The 17,386-nt window shown below is 38.9% G+C and overlaps 1 protein-coding gene across 3 annotated transcripts in view; it reads right to left on the minus strand.

Annotated features, from left to right (window-relative positions):
- PRELID2 (PRELI domain containing 2) overlaps positions 1 to 17,386 on the minus strand; it is a 74,697-nt gene that overhangs the window by 12,884 nt on the left and 44,427 nt on the right. For all 3 annotated transcript variants that reach the window (XM_036849335.1, XM_036849334.1, XM_036849333.1), the window contains one exon: positions 17,051 to 17,156. In XM_036849335.1, the coding sequence (XP_036705230.1) occupies positions 17,051 to 17,156 (106 nt within the window). The remainder of the gene's footprint in view (positions 1 to 17,050; positions 17,157 to 17,386) is intronic.

The following is a 17,386-nucleotide window of genomic DNA, read 5'->3' on the forward strand; positions in this document are numbered from 1 at the left end:
ACAGGGGCTAATAAACTATTGAGTAAGATTCACTTTTATTTTGATAAGTAACTCAAAATCTTTAGGTGTAACTGCAGAACATTAAACTGATACAGTAATTTAGATGTCTTTGCTTCACAGTATAAAGCTTCCTCTCTCCTGAAGGAGAACATTTAATCTCACAGTTTGTAAAGGAAAAGAATATATTCTAAAATAATAAAATCTAAAAATTGGAAAGGACATTATATTATCTAGTCCAGATAGGAAACACTCAGCAAAGAAATGAAAGTGGCCCATCCAGTTTAAGGAGTTGTCCTGGGATCAAATATCACAATGGAAGATGACAAAGCCATTTCCATATTGCCAATTTGCAAATAAATCCTGATCTGACATGAACCTTTTGTTGGCTAAAAGGCATTTAGTCACTGGTCTCCCACCCTCCAGTGTGACTCAATAAGTCTATTTCCATTTTTAGTTTTTTTAAATGTGACTTGTATATAATTTCAGTTTTTCTGACTTAGACTTCATGCAAAATATGGCTTGTTCATGTGTATCTGTTGGGTATAATTATCAGTAATTTTTTTAAACATCAAAGCCAGCCTCCCATGCAGTGCCGCATCCACCCATGACATTTCTGACAATTGTGATCTTGCTTAGAAACCTCCATGGATGGGATGCTTTATACTCCTTATTCCCTCTGTCTCAGGCCTAACTGTAAGACAATCTTCCTTACATTGAAGCGGCACTGGCTCGGTGCCTGGCACCAAAGGGTCCTAGTACCAAGTCTTGTACCAACTCTTATACTACCAAACTAAAAAACAACAAGGTTCCTATCAATTCCCTTTATTAGCCATTTTTTTCACTATTCATCAGATTTAAGCTCAGTCATAAATTCCCCTTGTTTCTTCCCTATTCTGAGAGAGAAAATGGTTAGCAGCATGCTTGTACATTTAATCAATGAATTGTCTCTAAAAGAGTAAGTAAATCCAACTGATGCCTAGACAATAAACAAATCCAATGGGTGTCCAGATAATTCTCTTTTTATCTTAAGTTCGTATATACCCTATCAGAGAGGGGACAGAGATTTAAAATCAGGTTGGGTTGACCCCAAAACAGCCTCATTATAACCGCTAAACATTTGTCTATCATGTCATAATGAAAAAATTAAGTTTTTGCCTATAATTTCCTTGCATTTTTCTTTTTAAATAATAGTAACAACTGGGACTTCCCTGGTGGTCCAGTGGGTAAGACTCCTCTCTCCCAATGCAGGGGGCCTGGGTTGGATCCCTAGGCAGGGAACTAGATCCCGCATGCCGCAACTAAGACCCGGCACAGCCAAATAAATAAATAAATAAATATTTTAAAAAACAGTAACTGATCATTTACTGTATGCCAAGTCGGCTCCTAAGCATTTTATGTATGTAACTCATTCACTCCTCACAGGTACTCTATGAAATAGGTTCCTATATTATCCTCATTCTACAGATGACAACGGTGAGACTCAGAAAATTAAACGGCTTGCCCAAGGTCACACAGCTGGTCAGTACAGGGTACGCTGCTTTCAGAGAGTGCGAGAGCAAAAGAACATAAATGGCTCTGCTGCAAATATAATTTAAAACATTTATGTGCAGGTAATACCCACTCAAAAACATTTTATATAAAATGTTTTTTTAAATTCTGCTTAAAAACAGAACAAGTCTTTTTGGGGGGAGTGCGGCAATTTTTTAAATTATGAAATATTTCAAACATATCAAGAAGTGCCAAGAGTAGAAAAATTAGTGGGCTTTAACAAACATCAATGTCTTTAAAAGTAACAAAAGCTACATCCTCACCAAAGGCCAGTGATCAAGAAAATTTTTAATTATAGCCTTTAAATTCTTCTTAAACTGGGTGTCAACAACTCAACTCTCAAAAACCCACCATTTTCCTTTACCAAGGAAATTGAGAAAAAAATAGTTTAGCCAGGATCTAAGAAAGAAAGCTAGACAAAGAATAAGGGGTCAAATCCCAGGCAGCAAATGGAATTCCGAGGACATTGAAAGTGACAAGAAATATCACTCCAACAAACCTGGGTTCATGAAATACAAGGCTTCTTTTCTCATTAACAGGCAGACACCCCAGTGTCCTCCCCATCATCTGCTTGGGGCTCTACCTGGTGCCCCTAGTCCCACACAGTGTGGGCACATCAAGGGGTCCTTCAGCAAGAGATGAAGTTCTACCATAGAGTGGGGATACAGAATAAGAAATGACCACTGACAGAAGGGGTAAGAATGACCAAGAGGAACAGCTGGACACCTCGGAGAGCTCAAGGGGCATTTAATTAGCATGCTCCAGGGCTTAAGCACACCACTGAAGTTTAACTATTAGATGTACCTTCAAGAAATTAAATTAGCTTTGCAATTCAAGTTGCTCTGCCCAGAATTCTGTATTAATCCCTGGCCTTGTTGGTCAAACTAACAACCTTAATTTTGCACCAAGAGCCTAGGTGAATCCAAGCCTGATCCTACAACAGATTTGATCCACCAAAGATCTGTGACTAAAACACTCTTAGTCCACACAAGCTGTGGATGCAGCCCCTGTTTTTCTGCTATTTCAATGCAGCCCAGCCAGAGCTGTTTCAGTTTTCAATTCTGTGTCTGCCTCAGGTTTACATGAGGTACGTGAAGATTTATGGTGGCCACAAATTCCTATTTTCTCATTGTCTCTGAATTTAGCACAACGGAGTACAAGAACGGGCTCAGAAAAGTAATAGACTGGTTGGAAATTCCATCCAGAACAGTGCGGAGAACATGGCTCCCAAATTTCCAAAGAGTCCAGTCTGCTGTGAACGTAAAAGAGCAACAGCAAAGCAAGTACAATACTGTACACTTCGAGTGTCTACTTCAAAGTCGTATGCGTACTAAGCTCTGTATACTGGCTGATGACACCGTGCAAGTAATTTAACCTCCATGTGCCTCCACTTCCTCATCAGGGCCTGGCTCCTGGTAAACACTCCATAAATTATAGTTACAACTATTATTACTGTAACTGGCTTTCTCCAAATTTTCCAGAAGAGTCTGCATTTACAGAAGACATGGACTGAAAACAAGCCAACATATCTATTACCAGGCACTAATACTCAAAGACATCTACGAGATTTACAAATCGTTGTAATATGCGGTGTATTCAGCTCACGTGCATAGGATTTTAAAATGAAATTGGAACATCAGTACCACTTGCTTACTACCCTCTCTTGCTAATTAGTATTTTTTAAAAGCATGTGTCTGGGAATTCCCTGGCAGTCCAGTGGTTAGGACTTCGGGCTTTCACGGCCAAGGGACCAGGTTCAATACCTGGTCGGGGAACTAAGATCCCGCAAGCCGCGTGGCATGGCTAAAAAAAAAAAAAAAAAAAGGTAAAAGTGTGTGTCTTATTTTTAAATATTTTATTACCAACACCTCAACCCTTGACCATCTACTTGTTCTATGAATTATCTCTGATGCTCTTGGATCCCTACTTAGCTTCAACTCCTGAATTTTTATGCAGACTTCAAGACTTTGTCAGACAAATTTAAAAATCTTTTTTTTAACATCTTTTTCGGAGTATAATTGCTTTACAATGTTGTGTTAGTTTCTGCTGTACAACAAAGTGAATCAGCCATATGCATACACATGTCCCTACCTCCTCTCCCTCTTGAGCCTCCCTCCCATCTACCCTATCCCACCCCTCTAGGTCATCACAAAGCACAGAGCAGATCTCCCTGTGCTATGCTGCTGCTTCCCACCAGCCAACTATTTTACATTCAGTAGTGCATGTAGGTCGATGCTACTCTCACTTCGCCCCAGCTTCACCCTCCCACCCCATGCCATCAGGTCCATTCTCTATGTCTACCTCTTTATTCCTGCCCTGCAACTAGGTTCATCAGTACCTTTTTTTTTTTTTTTTTTTGGTTCCATATACTTGCATTAGCGTATGGTATTTGTTTTTCTCTTTCTGACTTACTTCACTCTGTATGACAGACCCTAGGTCCATTCACCTCACTACAAATAACTCAATTTCGTTTCTTTTTATGGCTGAGTAATATTCCATTGTATATATGTGCCACATCTTCTTTATCCATTCCTCTGTTGATGGACATTTGGGTTGGTTCCATGTCCTGGCTATTGTAAATAGTGCTGCAATAAACATTGTGGTGCATGTCTCTTTTTGAATTATGGTTTTCTCAGGGTATATGCCCAGTAGTGGGATTGCTGGTTCATATGGTAGTTCTATTTTTAGTTTTTTAAGGAACCTCCATACTGTTTTCCAGAGCGGTTGTATCAATTTACATTCCCACCAACTGTATAGGAGGGTTCCCTCTTCACCACACCCATTCCAGCATTTATTGTTTCTAGCTTTTTTGATAATGGCCAGTCTGACCGGTGTGAGGTGATACCTCATTGTAGTTTTGATTTGCATTTCTCTAATAATTAGTGATGCTGAGCATCTTTTCATGTGCCTCTTGGCCATCTGTATGTCTTCCTTGGTGAAATGTCTATTTAGGTCTTCTGCCCATTTTTTAACTGGATTGTTTGTTTTTTTGATATTGAGCTCCATGAGCTGTTTGTATATTTTGGAGATTAATCCTTTGTCTGTTGTTTCATTTGCAAATATTTTCTCCCATTCTGAGGGTTGTCTTTTTGTCTTGTTTATGGTTTCCTTTGCTGTGCAAAAGCTTTTAAGTTTCATTAGGTCTCATTTGTTTATTTTTGTTTTTATTTCCATTTCTCTAGGAGGTGGGTCAAAAAGGATTTTGCTGTGATTTATATCAAAGAGTGTTCTTCCTACATTTTCCTCTAAGAGTTTTATAGTGTCTGGCCTTATATTTCGGTCTTTAATCCATTTTGAGTTTGTGTATGGTGTTAGGGAGCATTCTAATTTCATACTTTTACATGTAGCTGTCCAGTTTTCCCAGCACCATTTATTGAAGACACTGTCTTTTCTCTATTTTATACTCTTGCCTCCTTTATCAAAAATAAGGTGACCATATGTGTGTGGGTTTATCTCTGGGTTTTCTATCCTGTTCCATTGATCTATATTTCTGTTTTTGTGCCAGTACCATGCTGTCTTGATTACTGTAGCTTTGTAGTATAGTCTGAAGTCCAGGAGCCTGATTCCTCCAGCTCTGTTTTTATTTCTCAAGATTGCTTTGGCTATTCGGAGTCTTTTGTGTTTCAATACAAATTGTGAAATTTTTTTGTTCTAGTTCTGTGAAAAATGCCATTTGTAGTTTGATAGGGATTGCATTGAATCTGTAGATTGCTTTGGATAATACAGTCATTTTCACAATGTTGATTCTTCCAATCCAAGAACATGGTATATCCCTCCATCTGTTTGTATCATCTTTAATTTTTTTCATCAGTGTCTTATAGTTTTCTGCATAGAGGTCTTTTGTCTCCTTAAGTAGGTTTATTCCTAGGTATTTTATTCTTTTTGTTGCAGTGGTAAATGGGAGTGTTTCCTTAATTTCTCTTTCAGATTTTTCATCATTAGTGTATAGGAATGCAAGAGATTTCTGTGCATTAATTTTGTATCCTGCAACTTTACCAAATTCATTGATTAGCTCTAGTAGCTTTCTGGTAGCATCTTTAGGATTCTCTATGTATAGTATCACGTCATCTGCAAAGTGACACCTTTACTTTTGTTTTCCAATTTGGATTCCTTTTATTTCTTTTTCTTCTCTGATTGCTGTGGCTAAAACTTCCAAAACTGTGCTGAATAACAGTGGTGAGAGTGGGCATCCTTGTCTTGTTACTGATCTTAGTGGAAATGGTTTCAGTTTTTCACCATTAAGAACGATGTTGGCTGTGGCTTTGTCATATATGGCCTTTATTATGTTGAGGTAAGTTCTCTCTATGCCTACTTTCTGGAGAGTTTGTATCATAAATCGGTGTTGAATTTTGTCTAAAGCTTTTTCTGCATCTACTGAGATTATCATATGGGTTTTATCCTTCAGTTTGTTAATATGGTGTATCACATTGATTGATTTGCGTATATTGAAGAATCCTTGCATTCCTGGGATAAACCCCACTTCATCCTGGTGTATGATCCTTTTAATGTGCTGTTGGATTCTGTTTGCTAGTATTTTGTTGAGGATTTCTGCATCTATGCTCATCAGTGATACTGGCCTGTAGTTTTCTTTCTTTGTGACATCTTTGTCTGGTTTTGGTATCAGGGTGATTGTGGCCTCATAGAATGAGTTTGGGAGTGTTCCTCCCTCTGCTATATTTTGGAAGAATTTGAGAAGAATAGGTGTTAGCTCTGCTCTAAATGTTTGATAGAATTTGCCTGTGAAGCCATCTGGTTCTGGGCTTTTGTTTGTTGGAAGATTTTTAATCACAGTTAAAAATCTTGGTATTTACACATTGGGGGAAAGGAGGGTGGGTTCGAAAAAAAAAAAATCATACAATGTCAGAATTGAAAATGACCTCCTAGTCCAATCCCTGATTTTCAAAAAATGATTGTGAAGTGAGAGCAACTAGTCCAAGCACTGTGGCCAGAAGAGTGCAGCCAAGGCAGGGCCAGAGCTCAGGTTTCCTGATTCCTGGTCCCTGTGCTGCACAGTCCACTGTGCAGGGACATGACTTCTGATCACTATGCAAATAATGACATAGAGACTCATCTCAAGCTCAGGAAACCACTTTCTATCATTTCAGGAAAGAGCTTAACTTCCCAGGTTTCATCTAGTTTCATAGAAGATAATACCCCAGAATTTCAGCTGGCTGACTTAAGGGATTCCCAAAAGCTTTACCGCTGAGTAGTCTATCACAACCATGATGAATTCAAATGAGCCATTGAGGGGTTTTGGATTCCTGAGTCTCACAGTCAAGGTAAAGGCATGGATTTAAACTTCGTGGAAGGAACAAAAACTGTTATCAGTTGCAGAATACTCATTTTCACTAAGATGTTTTCACTGCAAAGGTTACATTTCTCGGGACTAAAAACTCTAGAGATAAGAGCAGGCTGAGATGAGTTGATGGGGAGTGGGGTATGCAAAAAGAGAGCAGCTACTATTACTTAACTGATCTAGAAATAAGTTGTTAAAAATCAGAATCCTGGTAATATTCTCATGGCATCTAATGAATAAATATCAAGTAAATCAATCTATTTGAGCACTGAAGAGTGGGGTTAAAAAGTATTATCAACAGATTTAAATTGAAAGTTGGGAAATAAGAGGGACAGAACATATTTCATCAGTTCTTCAAGTGATTCAAGTAATGAAAAGAATCTTGAAAGAATTCACATCATCAAGCAGGAAATAGAAGTCTCCAATATATAGTCAGCAGAACATTACACTAGTGTTCTTATGTCATGTTTGTGAGTTTATTCTTTTGAATGACAGTTTTATTTGCTCTTTTCTTCTATCTTGGAATTATTACTGGGCTTTGAAATGTCCCCTCTTTTTAGGGTTGTGACTGCCATGCATCTGTGGACACTATATAGTCAATTCATAGATAAGGAATTGAGCAGTTCAGGGCAACTAGCCCAAGGTAACACAATTAAAACCTTGGAGGAGGACTGAGGTCACACAACTAGTTAATGACAGAAGCATTAACTTTCACTGTCTTTGGAGTAAGAATCAGAAGACTGGAGCTAACAACTTCATTTCTTCTTCACAACAATCCTATGAGGATGGACTAATTAGCCCTGCTTTCCTAGTGACAAATCCAAGTTCCTAAGAGGTTGTGATTCATTCAAGTCATACAGCAAGAAAGCTGATAATACCCAGAGCCAGCTGGTGGTGGAAGCTACAAATGGGCAGAATTCTTCTGGAAGCAAATTGGTGTTACATATCAAAGGTCTTTAAAATGTGCACACTCGTTAGCCTAGGAAGTGATCAGAAATATACACAAATATTTACATTCATAGATTTACTACAATATTATCTATAATAGTGAAAAAAATAGAAAACAACAATAAGAGCTATTATGCCAGTGGAATATTATGAAAGCATCAAAAATCATGTTTTCAAGGAATGTGTAATGACACAGAAAAATGTTCACAGTATGTCCATAAATGACAAGGTTGGGCTAAATAAACAGGACACTTCCAATTTTGTTATTCAAAAAAAAAATACATATACATACATATGCAAACATACACAAAGACACATGGAAGGATCTATATCAAAATGTTAAATGTAAATACAACAAGTAATAAAATTATGGATCTAAAAAATGATTAGAAAAATAATTTTTAAAGAAACGAAACCTTACCCATACTACTGCTATGTAAAATTTTTGTTTGGATAAATATTTAAAAGCCTATTTACTTAAAATATATACTTCTTATTAGAGAATTTCTCTTAATGCTAGTGATTATTTAAGTTTTTCTATGTGCCAGGCATATTTCATATATATGCCCTCACTTAACCCTTAAAATAACCCTGTGAAAGATTATTATCACTCCATTTTAGAGGTGAGAAATTTGAGGGTCCAAGATGTGAAATGTGACATCTGGGAAATAAGAAAACCAGATCATGTACCAAGGGGCACTTCTCTAAAGCTTCACATTTGTTAAGCACATAGGCAAAACCTTGTTTCACACCGAATAATCTTTCTAAAGGCAGAACATACTAGGCTTTTAGTTCAGGAGTTGGCATGTGGAAAACGATTAATAGGATGTCTATAATTTGCTTCAAAATATTTCAGCATGTGCAACATAATGTTATGGTGCATGTGTTTGTTCAAGTTATACACCAGGTAGTAAGTTGCCCTAATGTAGGCTTCACGCTCCAGGCGTTGGCTATGAGCATTCTAATCAGCAATCTCACTCTATAGAAACCTCAGTTATCTTTATCAGAAACCACCAGAGGCTTTGATAATTAGCATAAGGAATGTTAAAATAGTGAATTTTCACTGGCTTGCTAACTAGCATAACGGATATTAGAAATGGACTCTTATTACCTCAATTAGAAGAACTTAAGATATGCAGATTAGCTCAAAATTCTAGAGCGACACTCATCCTTGCAATGAGGATTTAAGACTATTCAGCAATGCCTTCACCTGCCAACTTTAGGGAAGGCACCCACAGTTTATGACTAAACAGTCCTGTACAGACACTGGATTGAAGATTCTGGCTACCTGATGCTATCTGTAAAATAGCTGAATCTTGCCTTTGGAATATCATCAGCTCTGCCTGCAGAGAACGAAGCACCCAGAAGGACGGAGATGTAATCAAACTTACAGAACAGGAAGCTACTTTGGGTTTCCTTGTAAATGATTAACAAAGCATCTGTATGTGTTGCAGAACTTTTTCATAAGCTGGTAGTGAGGTTATGAGGGTGCAGCTGACCCTCACCATTCCCAACAGGTACCAAAAAGACCTTAACAACTGTACATACAACCTGGCATACCAATCTGCTTAGGTCAGTATGACAGGCAATTCTGACACTGCTCCTAGTGTTCCTCACCTCTTGGTATTTATGCCCTTGTGTAACCCCTTCCCTTGACTGTGGGCTACACCTGGTGACTTGCTCCTAATGAAAAGAATACAGAAAATAAAGGGATGTCACTGCTGTGATTAGGAAACAAAAAAACTATGGCTTTTGCCTTGCTTGCACCCTCTTGCCCTCCCTCTTGCTTGCTGCCATGTTGTGAGATGCTGTATAGAGAGGCCCACATGGCAAGGAACCAAGGGAGGCCGGCAGAATCCTACCAGCAACCACGTGAGTGTTTGGAACTGAATCCTCTCCATTGAGCCTTCAGATGAGATCGCAGCCCCAGCCAACAACTTGATTACGTCCTTGTGAGACCATAAGGCTGAGCACCCAACTAAGCCATGCCAGACTCCTGACCCACAGAAACTGAGAGACAATGAACGTGTGCTGTTGCAAGCTGTGGAGTGTTGGGGTAGTCTGTTACAAAGCAACAGATAACTAAGACAGTTAGTTTAAAAAAATGATGCAACAAACAGATTTTTCCAATGCCCATTTGGACTACATATATAGTACCTGAATATACTATACTATATACATATAGCGTATAGTGTGTGTGTGTATATATCCATATATACATATACATGCATCCAATATATATACACACACAACATACATATATATATACATATATATACTAGTATATATACAAGAACAGTATCTTCTGTCTCAAAGAATTATCTTCCACTATTAAAATGGATTTCATAAGGCTCAAATAAGCACACACCCTAAGGAAGCAGCATATTCAGATCTCTTTAGCCATAACATGTCTAGGCCAGACCTTCTTTAAAAAGATGCACAAGTTGTTTGACTTGCCCACATTGTTTCAGTGACAAATATTTCACATGCTGTTGAATTCAATATCTCTCTGCTTCAGCCTCCCAATCAACACAATAAGAATAATGATGGAACCAATAATGGGGCCTTGCCAGGAGAGTGGCTGAAATAACAAATTATTTTATCACACATTGAAAATGTATTTCATAAACTTAAAAAAAATATCTCTGTGTGAGCGCATAATGAAGACCCTGCATTTCTGCAGCATTTGTAGTCATCCCGAAGTACTCAGACAACTGGACTAAAAAAAGAACACTTGCATGACAAGACTGTTATCACCCATATTATCTCCTGCACCTCTCCCAGAAAAGTAAAATGTGGGATTTACAAGAACCACATGGAAGTTCACCAAAAAGTTCTTTTGATATTTGTTTGGAATTTGGGGGGTGGTGGGGGAGTGGGGGTGAACTGGTGATTGTTTTGTTCTGAATTGGAGAGATGGAGACAAAAACTACAAAAGACAATTACACCCAATGCAGTATAAAGCACGCTTTCTCAGCGGGGACAATATTGAAACCAGATGACAATTTGTTCATGGAAGTGAAAAATATCTTGCACTTTTTATGTATATAGCAAAGATATAATACAGTGTATAAACAGATAATTAGGATATTTATCGTAATTATAGGATAATACTATAGGATATTAGTATTAACATTGGGTGGGGGGGACAATTCGGAAAAAAAGTCTGCAAAGGATCCTTAGTTGGGGGGGTGATAATGGAAAAAAGACTGAGCAACACCGGCCTGAGGGTTGCCTTTCCAGAACTGGGAGCATCTGCAGAGCCATGTCTGCCCCAGGTAATATCCTGATCTCTTTTTCCTGTCCTGAGGATCCCTGAGGTTGGACTTGGCTGGCCTGGGTTACTACCAGCTCTGCTTCACAGTTGCTGGCCATTCACCTAGGCTGCAGAAATGTGTATGAAGCCTTACATGTGTCCCAGATTTCCACCAATCCCTATTTTCCTTCAGATTTCCTCTGTTTCCTTAGTCAGTTTTTTGAGTGCTTGCTTACCTGGAGGCATATGTATCTGTATGTATATGGCAAAATATGTATTTGATAACTAGCATCCTACTTGTCCACAGTATGAGAAAAATACACAGTAATGATACTGTCCATTGCTGTCATGGACAAAGATAGACAGCTATCTCAAAAAGAGACTTTTAGAAAGTTTCCTTGAAAAATTAAACACAGAATTACCATATAATCCAGCAAAGAACTGAAAGCAGAGATTTAAACAGATATTTATTCACCCTTGTTCATAGTAGCAACGTTTGTGTCAGAAAGGCCCCCGAATTGCAAGTCACCTCAAAGTGGTAAAGGGAAAAGAGAAAAGCAGTTGAACAAGCCCCCAGAGGAACAAAAACAGAAGTGATCCTGAAACAGGAGGGAAGGGGGCAGGGCACAACCTTTAAAAGAATGACAGCCATAGGACATGACAAAAACTGGTGAGAACTAACTAGGTCCAAGATGGCGGAAGATTCGACTTCCAGTAGACCTTGAGCCTCAGGATACGCTCACTGTAACACATCAGCATGCTAAATGACAAACTCACAGGTGCCATGACAGTTCCAAGGCCGACCATAAACGGTCAAAAAGTGGGCCATGGTCCAATTCCCCACTCCTTCCCCAAAACAGCTGAAATACTCCTCCCACTCATTAGCCTATGAAATTACCCACCCCTATAAACACTGACAACCCCCGTACCCTGGTGCCTCTCACCTTCTGAGACGGCCCACACTCTGTCTGTCTTCTCTCTAAATAAATCCACTTCTTACCTATCACTTTGTCTCTCACTGAATTCTTTCTGTGACGAGAATCAAGAACCTGAGTTTCATTAAGTCCTGAGACCAGGTGTGTGATCTCAATTAAAGACCGTGAACGTGGGTTCAACGTTCATTGCAGCTCTATTTACAATAGCCAGGACATGAAAGCAACCTAAGTGCCCATCGACAGATGAATGGATAAAGATGTGGCACATATATACAATGGAATATTACTCAGCCATAAAAAGAAATGAAACTGAGTTATTTGTAGTGAGACGGATGGACCTAGAGTCTGTCATACAGAGTGAAGTAAGTCAGAAAGAGAAAAACAAATACCATATGCTAACACATATATATGGAATCTAAAAAAAAAATGGTCTGACGAACCTAGGGGCAGTACAAGAATAAAGACACTGACGTAGAGAATGGACTTGAGGACATGGGGAGGGGGAAGGGTAAGCTGGGACGAAGTGAGAGAGTGGCATTGACATACATACACTACCAAATGTAAAATAGATAGCTAGTGGGAAGCAGCCGCATGGCACAGGGAGATCAGCTTGGTGCTTTGTGACCACCTAGAGGGGCGGGATAGGGAGGATGGGAGGGAGACGTAAGAGGGAGGAGATATGGGGATATATGTATATGTATAGCTGATTCACTTTGTTATACAGCAGAAACTAACACAACAATGTAAAGCAATTATACTCCAATAAAGATGTTAAAAAAATAAATAAGAAGGCATGCCATAACATCTCAAGATTAATCTCCTTCTCGCCCGTGGTCACATAGGGCACAATTAAAATCATTAAAGTAGAGTGCATATATCCAAAAAAAAAAAAAAAGACCATGGGTTCAAGTCCCAATCTGGGTTTTGGCCAGGTTTGAGTCCCAGCACGTGGGTTCAAGTCCCAGTCTGAGTTGCACGGTTTCAACCTCACCTTGGGGGTCCATATCTAGGACTAGGTTTTAATTTATACACACAGATATATATATATATATATACTTAGTGAGCACCTAGTTTTTTTTTTTCTGGGGAAAAAAACAGATACCACCTTCACCACTGTTACCATGACTATTAGCCTCAAGCACTAACCTGCCCGCTTTCTTGAAGAAAGGGAAGTGGTATCTTGTCTTACAGGAAACCGCCAGAACAGAAAAACAAGAGGCCACCAGAATTGGTTAGAACCAGCCAAATGCAAGAAGGTGGAAGACCTGACCTCCAGTAGACCCTGAGCCTCATTATATGCTCATGGTAACAATAACATGCTGAATGACACACCTACCAGTGCCATGACAAGAAGTACCGGACCACAGAAGGAAGAAAAAGAAGTGGCACCCAGTTGCAGGAAGAATCCTGCCTTTTCCCAGAAAACCAATGCATATGCACCCGCCACCACCATTAACCCTGCCTTTAAAAATCTTGCCTTGATCAACTCCCCACCCCCAGAAGTTGATTTGCGAACTAATTTCCTGCTTCTCCATTCTCTGGACATTGAATAAAATCTGTGCTGCTTCAGTCACAGCATCGGTTTCATTATTGGCTGTCTGAATCCAAATGGAAAAAGAACCTTCGCCACCGAGGCAGGGGGCTTCTGCTGAGCTATGGTCCAACGATCAATTTGGTAACGTCCCCACTAAACAGCCTCAGGGATAAAGTTCTAAACTGAAAATAAAGTCACCTAAAACACTCTAACGATGACTTCTACAGAAGCCACTTAATGCAGGCTCAGCTGTGAAGGTTTATCAGGAAGTCAGGCTGATACCGGAAAACATCACCACTTGGGTAAAAGATAAAAGACACTTAAGCATGAGTGGCTCCTAAAATTGAAAGGCTAACTAATTAAACTAAGCCTCTTTAAAAAAAAACAAAACAAAAGTAAAGTCAGAAAAGGCAAAAGCTAGCAGGAAAAATATAGTCTTCCTTCTGAGTATAATAAGTGGGAATTCAGAGGAATCACCTGGATTACTCACTTTAAAAATTTAGTCACTTGATGATTTCCAGATAACAGTCACCAGAAACCAGCTGTGGACCTTGCTGTGCATTCTATTTCCTTTTTACTCATGTCCACGTATATGTACTGAGCACTGTCCTAGGTAGTATGGTTGGGGGGACTGGGTGTAAGATGAATAAAACTGTCTCTCTGTCATCAAGAGCCTAGTACTACTGTTAAGACCATGCCAGAAACCTTTAGGAGTATTTACCCATTCTACCACCCCTTTCCCTGGGAACTAACCCCCTAACGCTGACCCACGTAGTTGTGATTAGCCATATTTACACAACCTGGCTTGTCCCCTCCTGGCCATGTTTGACCTATGGGAGGCCACTGAGAGTTCCTTCCAGAGAATTTGGAAAGGAAGAAATAAGCAGTCTCTCTGTTGGCCAGAAATCTACATAACAGTACACTTGGACTGCGGAGGCCCACGTCACACTGTACAGCCTGTGAAGCAGAGAAAGCCAGACTGCATGAGAAGAGAATAAAGCCGATGCACATTCGTATGGACAAGTGCTAAAGAAGGAGCACCACCTGGGTTCCTGGCAGCTCTCAGTTCCAGTGCAGACCATTCTGAAGCCTGCCAGCCTCACCACCCTTGTAGCTCTATATCAAGCTAGCCTAAGGTAGTTTCTGTTATTTGCAACCGAAGAGCCCTAATAAATACAGAGGAAGTAGGACCGCAACACAAATTCATCTAAAGCACAACATGATGCTGAGCTGGCTAGCATTCTGCTTCATTCATCTGAGCACATCTTGAACAGTAAGTGGCAAGGAGTAAGTGGCACAGTAAGCGATAAAAGGTGGGGATGTGAGTCCAGTCTCCACCCTTTGCCAGTCCTGTGACCTTGAGTAAATCCATTTAGCCCACACTCAACGCAGTGCCTCCCACAAAGCAGGTATGCAAAATATATCTGCAAGAGGAAGGACTGTGGGCAAGCAGCGACCTACAGACTGGGTGCACCTACCTCTTCAAGACATTTCTCACCAATAAAATGGGAATAATAGTGTCTCTTTATGTATCTCACAGAATCAGAATGTACACAATCACTGTGTGATTAAAAGTCATTAAAAGGTTCAGAATGATGGGCAGGTCAAATAGAGACCCACTCGGATTAAACAAACAATATTTATTTATCTAAAGCAAGGGCTGGCAAACTATAGCCCACAGGCCAAATCCAGCTACCACCTGTGTTTGTATGGTCCACAAGATAAGAATGGTTTTTACAAATGAACATTTGCAGCCAGTTTGATGGCAGGGAACACTAATTTTTAACCCCAACTCAGGTAAATGTTATCTCCCCCCAAAAAAAGAATTCCATTCTTTTAAGAATTATATACTTAGTAGACTTTTATTGTAAAAACTATACTCAATTACTATTATTATAATTTTAATTTTCTCAATAAAAAATGTGTGCAAATTTGGTTCTCTCTTGTTACAAAGCACCTACACAGTATCTTGATTTTGCCTATTGGCCCACAAAGTCTAACAAATTTATTATCTGGCTCTTTACAGAAAAACTTTGCCACTTTTAATCTAAACAATGTCCCTGGGAATTCCCTGGTGGTCCAGTGGTTAGGACTCTGCACTTCCACTGCAAAGATTCCGGTTCAGTCCCTGGTTGGGGAACTAGGATCCTGCAAGCCACGTGGTGTGGCCATAAATAAATAAATAAACAAACAAACAATGTCCAAGAAGTCAACTCAGTCAGGGACATAGCAATAAAGTTATTTTTCTCATCAGCACTATTATTTTTAGAGTGCAATTTTGCAGAACATGGGGCTTTTTACAAATGCATATTTTGCAATATAGCAGGGCAAACCAGCAATAATGTCTGAGTAAATGACAGTCACATCAGACCTTACAGAAGCTCAACTATCCACTTCAAGCCCAGGCTTAAACAGGCGGGGCCAGCCTGGCGATGTGCTCACCAGGGTCAGGAACACATCATCAATCTAGACAGCATGTCTATGGAGTACAGTACAGTACCAAATATTCATCCATCACCCTCAGCCTCCCATATTACCACACTGTGGTCCAGGTTCATTCTTGAACCTAGATCTGTAAAACGAGAACCAAGGTCTATTACCCATAAAACCTCTAAGGTCGTAAGGATAGTTCTTTAGACCAGCCATTAAGCCTGTCCCACAAAACATAACTAGGTAACATATGCATCATACCTGAGTAAACCCTGGAAATAAGTGATTATGTTCACCAACATAATTAATAACAATAATAATGACAAATAATTTTAAATATAATAAATAAAACAAATACTAATAAAATAATTTTAAAATATTTTGGAACACCTACAATAGGCATATAAAGGTGCATAAGAAATGGACTTTCCTAGGCAAGAAAACAGGATATATCAATCTCATATGTAATGCTATATAAAACAGATGAAAACAAGAATAGCACTACTTAAAACACAGGGTAACACAGGACCTTAGAACTTCAAGGTGGCCTCTGAATAACATTCATGGAAGCCTAAGCTCCCACAAGTATAGAGCTTGAAAACCACAATAAAAGACAATCAGGAGCTCCAGAACTCTGTGTCTTCTTTGTCCAGACTATCAGGACAACAATAACAGCTATTTCCAAGGTTTGTGAGCATTAAATGAATTAATGATTAAATATTCTTTTTAGTGAGTAGCACATGGTAAGCACTCCATAAATATTAGCTATTATTATCTTTTTTACTAAATAGCTGTCATCACATTGTATATACAGTAAATATAATTATTCATTCTGATTATTTCTCTTTATTAGACTATAAGTATTCCCATATTATCACATATTCTTCATTGGCATGTTTTTAACTTAATGAGCCACAAATGGCACTTTAGTTTTACTTTGATTTGGATTTATGTAATAATTAGTGAGGGTAATTATCTTTTCATATATTTATTAATCGTTTTTTTTTCTTGTTTTGTCTGTTCATGAGCCTTGTTCAAGAACCCAATGGGAATCTCCGTGGTTTCTTAAAATTAATGTTGGTTCAAAGTGAAAAGAAGCTTACCTTCTGGGCACCCTGTCTTAAAAATGTGCTGGCAAACGTTTCCAGAACGCAGTTGAGAAAACCAGCCCCTGTAATTGAAATCCTGCCTTTTTGAATGAACTCTGTCCTGCAAAAAACAAAAATATACATCTTTGTAACACAATGTTGTAAAGCAACTATACTCCAATAAAAATTAATTTAAAAAAAATATATATATACACACACACACCTTTGGTGTCATTCTATATTTGAATATTTAAATTATAGGGATTTCCAACAGCATAATTACCACTTATAATCAACACAAAATAATATCTATAGTAATTCAATAATTGCCTGTTACACCAAAGATTTTAT

The sequence above is a fragment of the Balaenoptera musculus genome, chromosome 3 (genome assembly GCF_009873245.2).
Source record: "Balaenoptera musculus isolate JJ_BM4_2016_0621 chromosome 3, mBalMus1.pri.v3, whole genome shotgun sequence".
NCBI classification, from domain to species: Eukaryota; Metazoa; Chordata; class Mammalia; order Artiodactyla; family Balaenopteridae; genus Balaenoptera; species Balaenoptera musculus.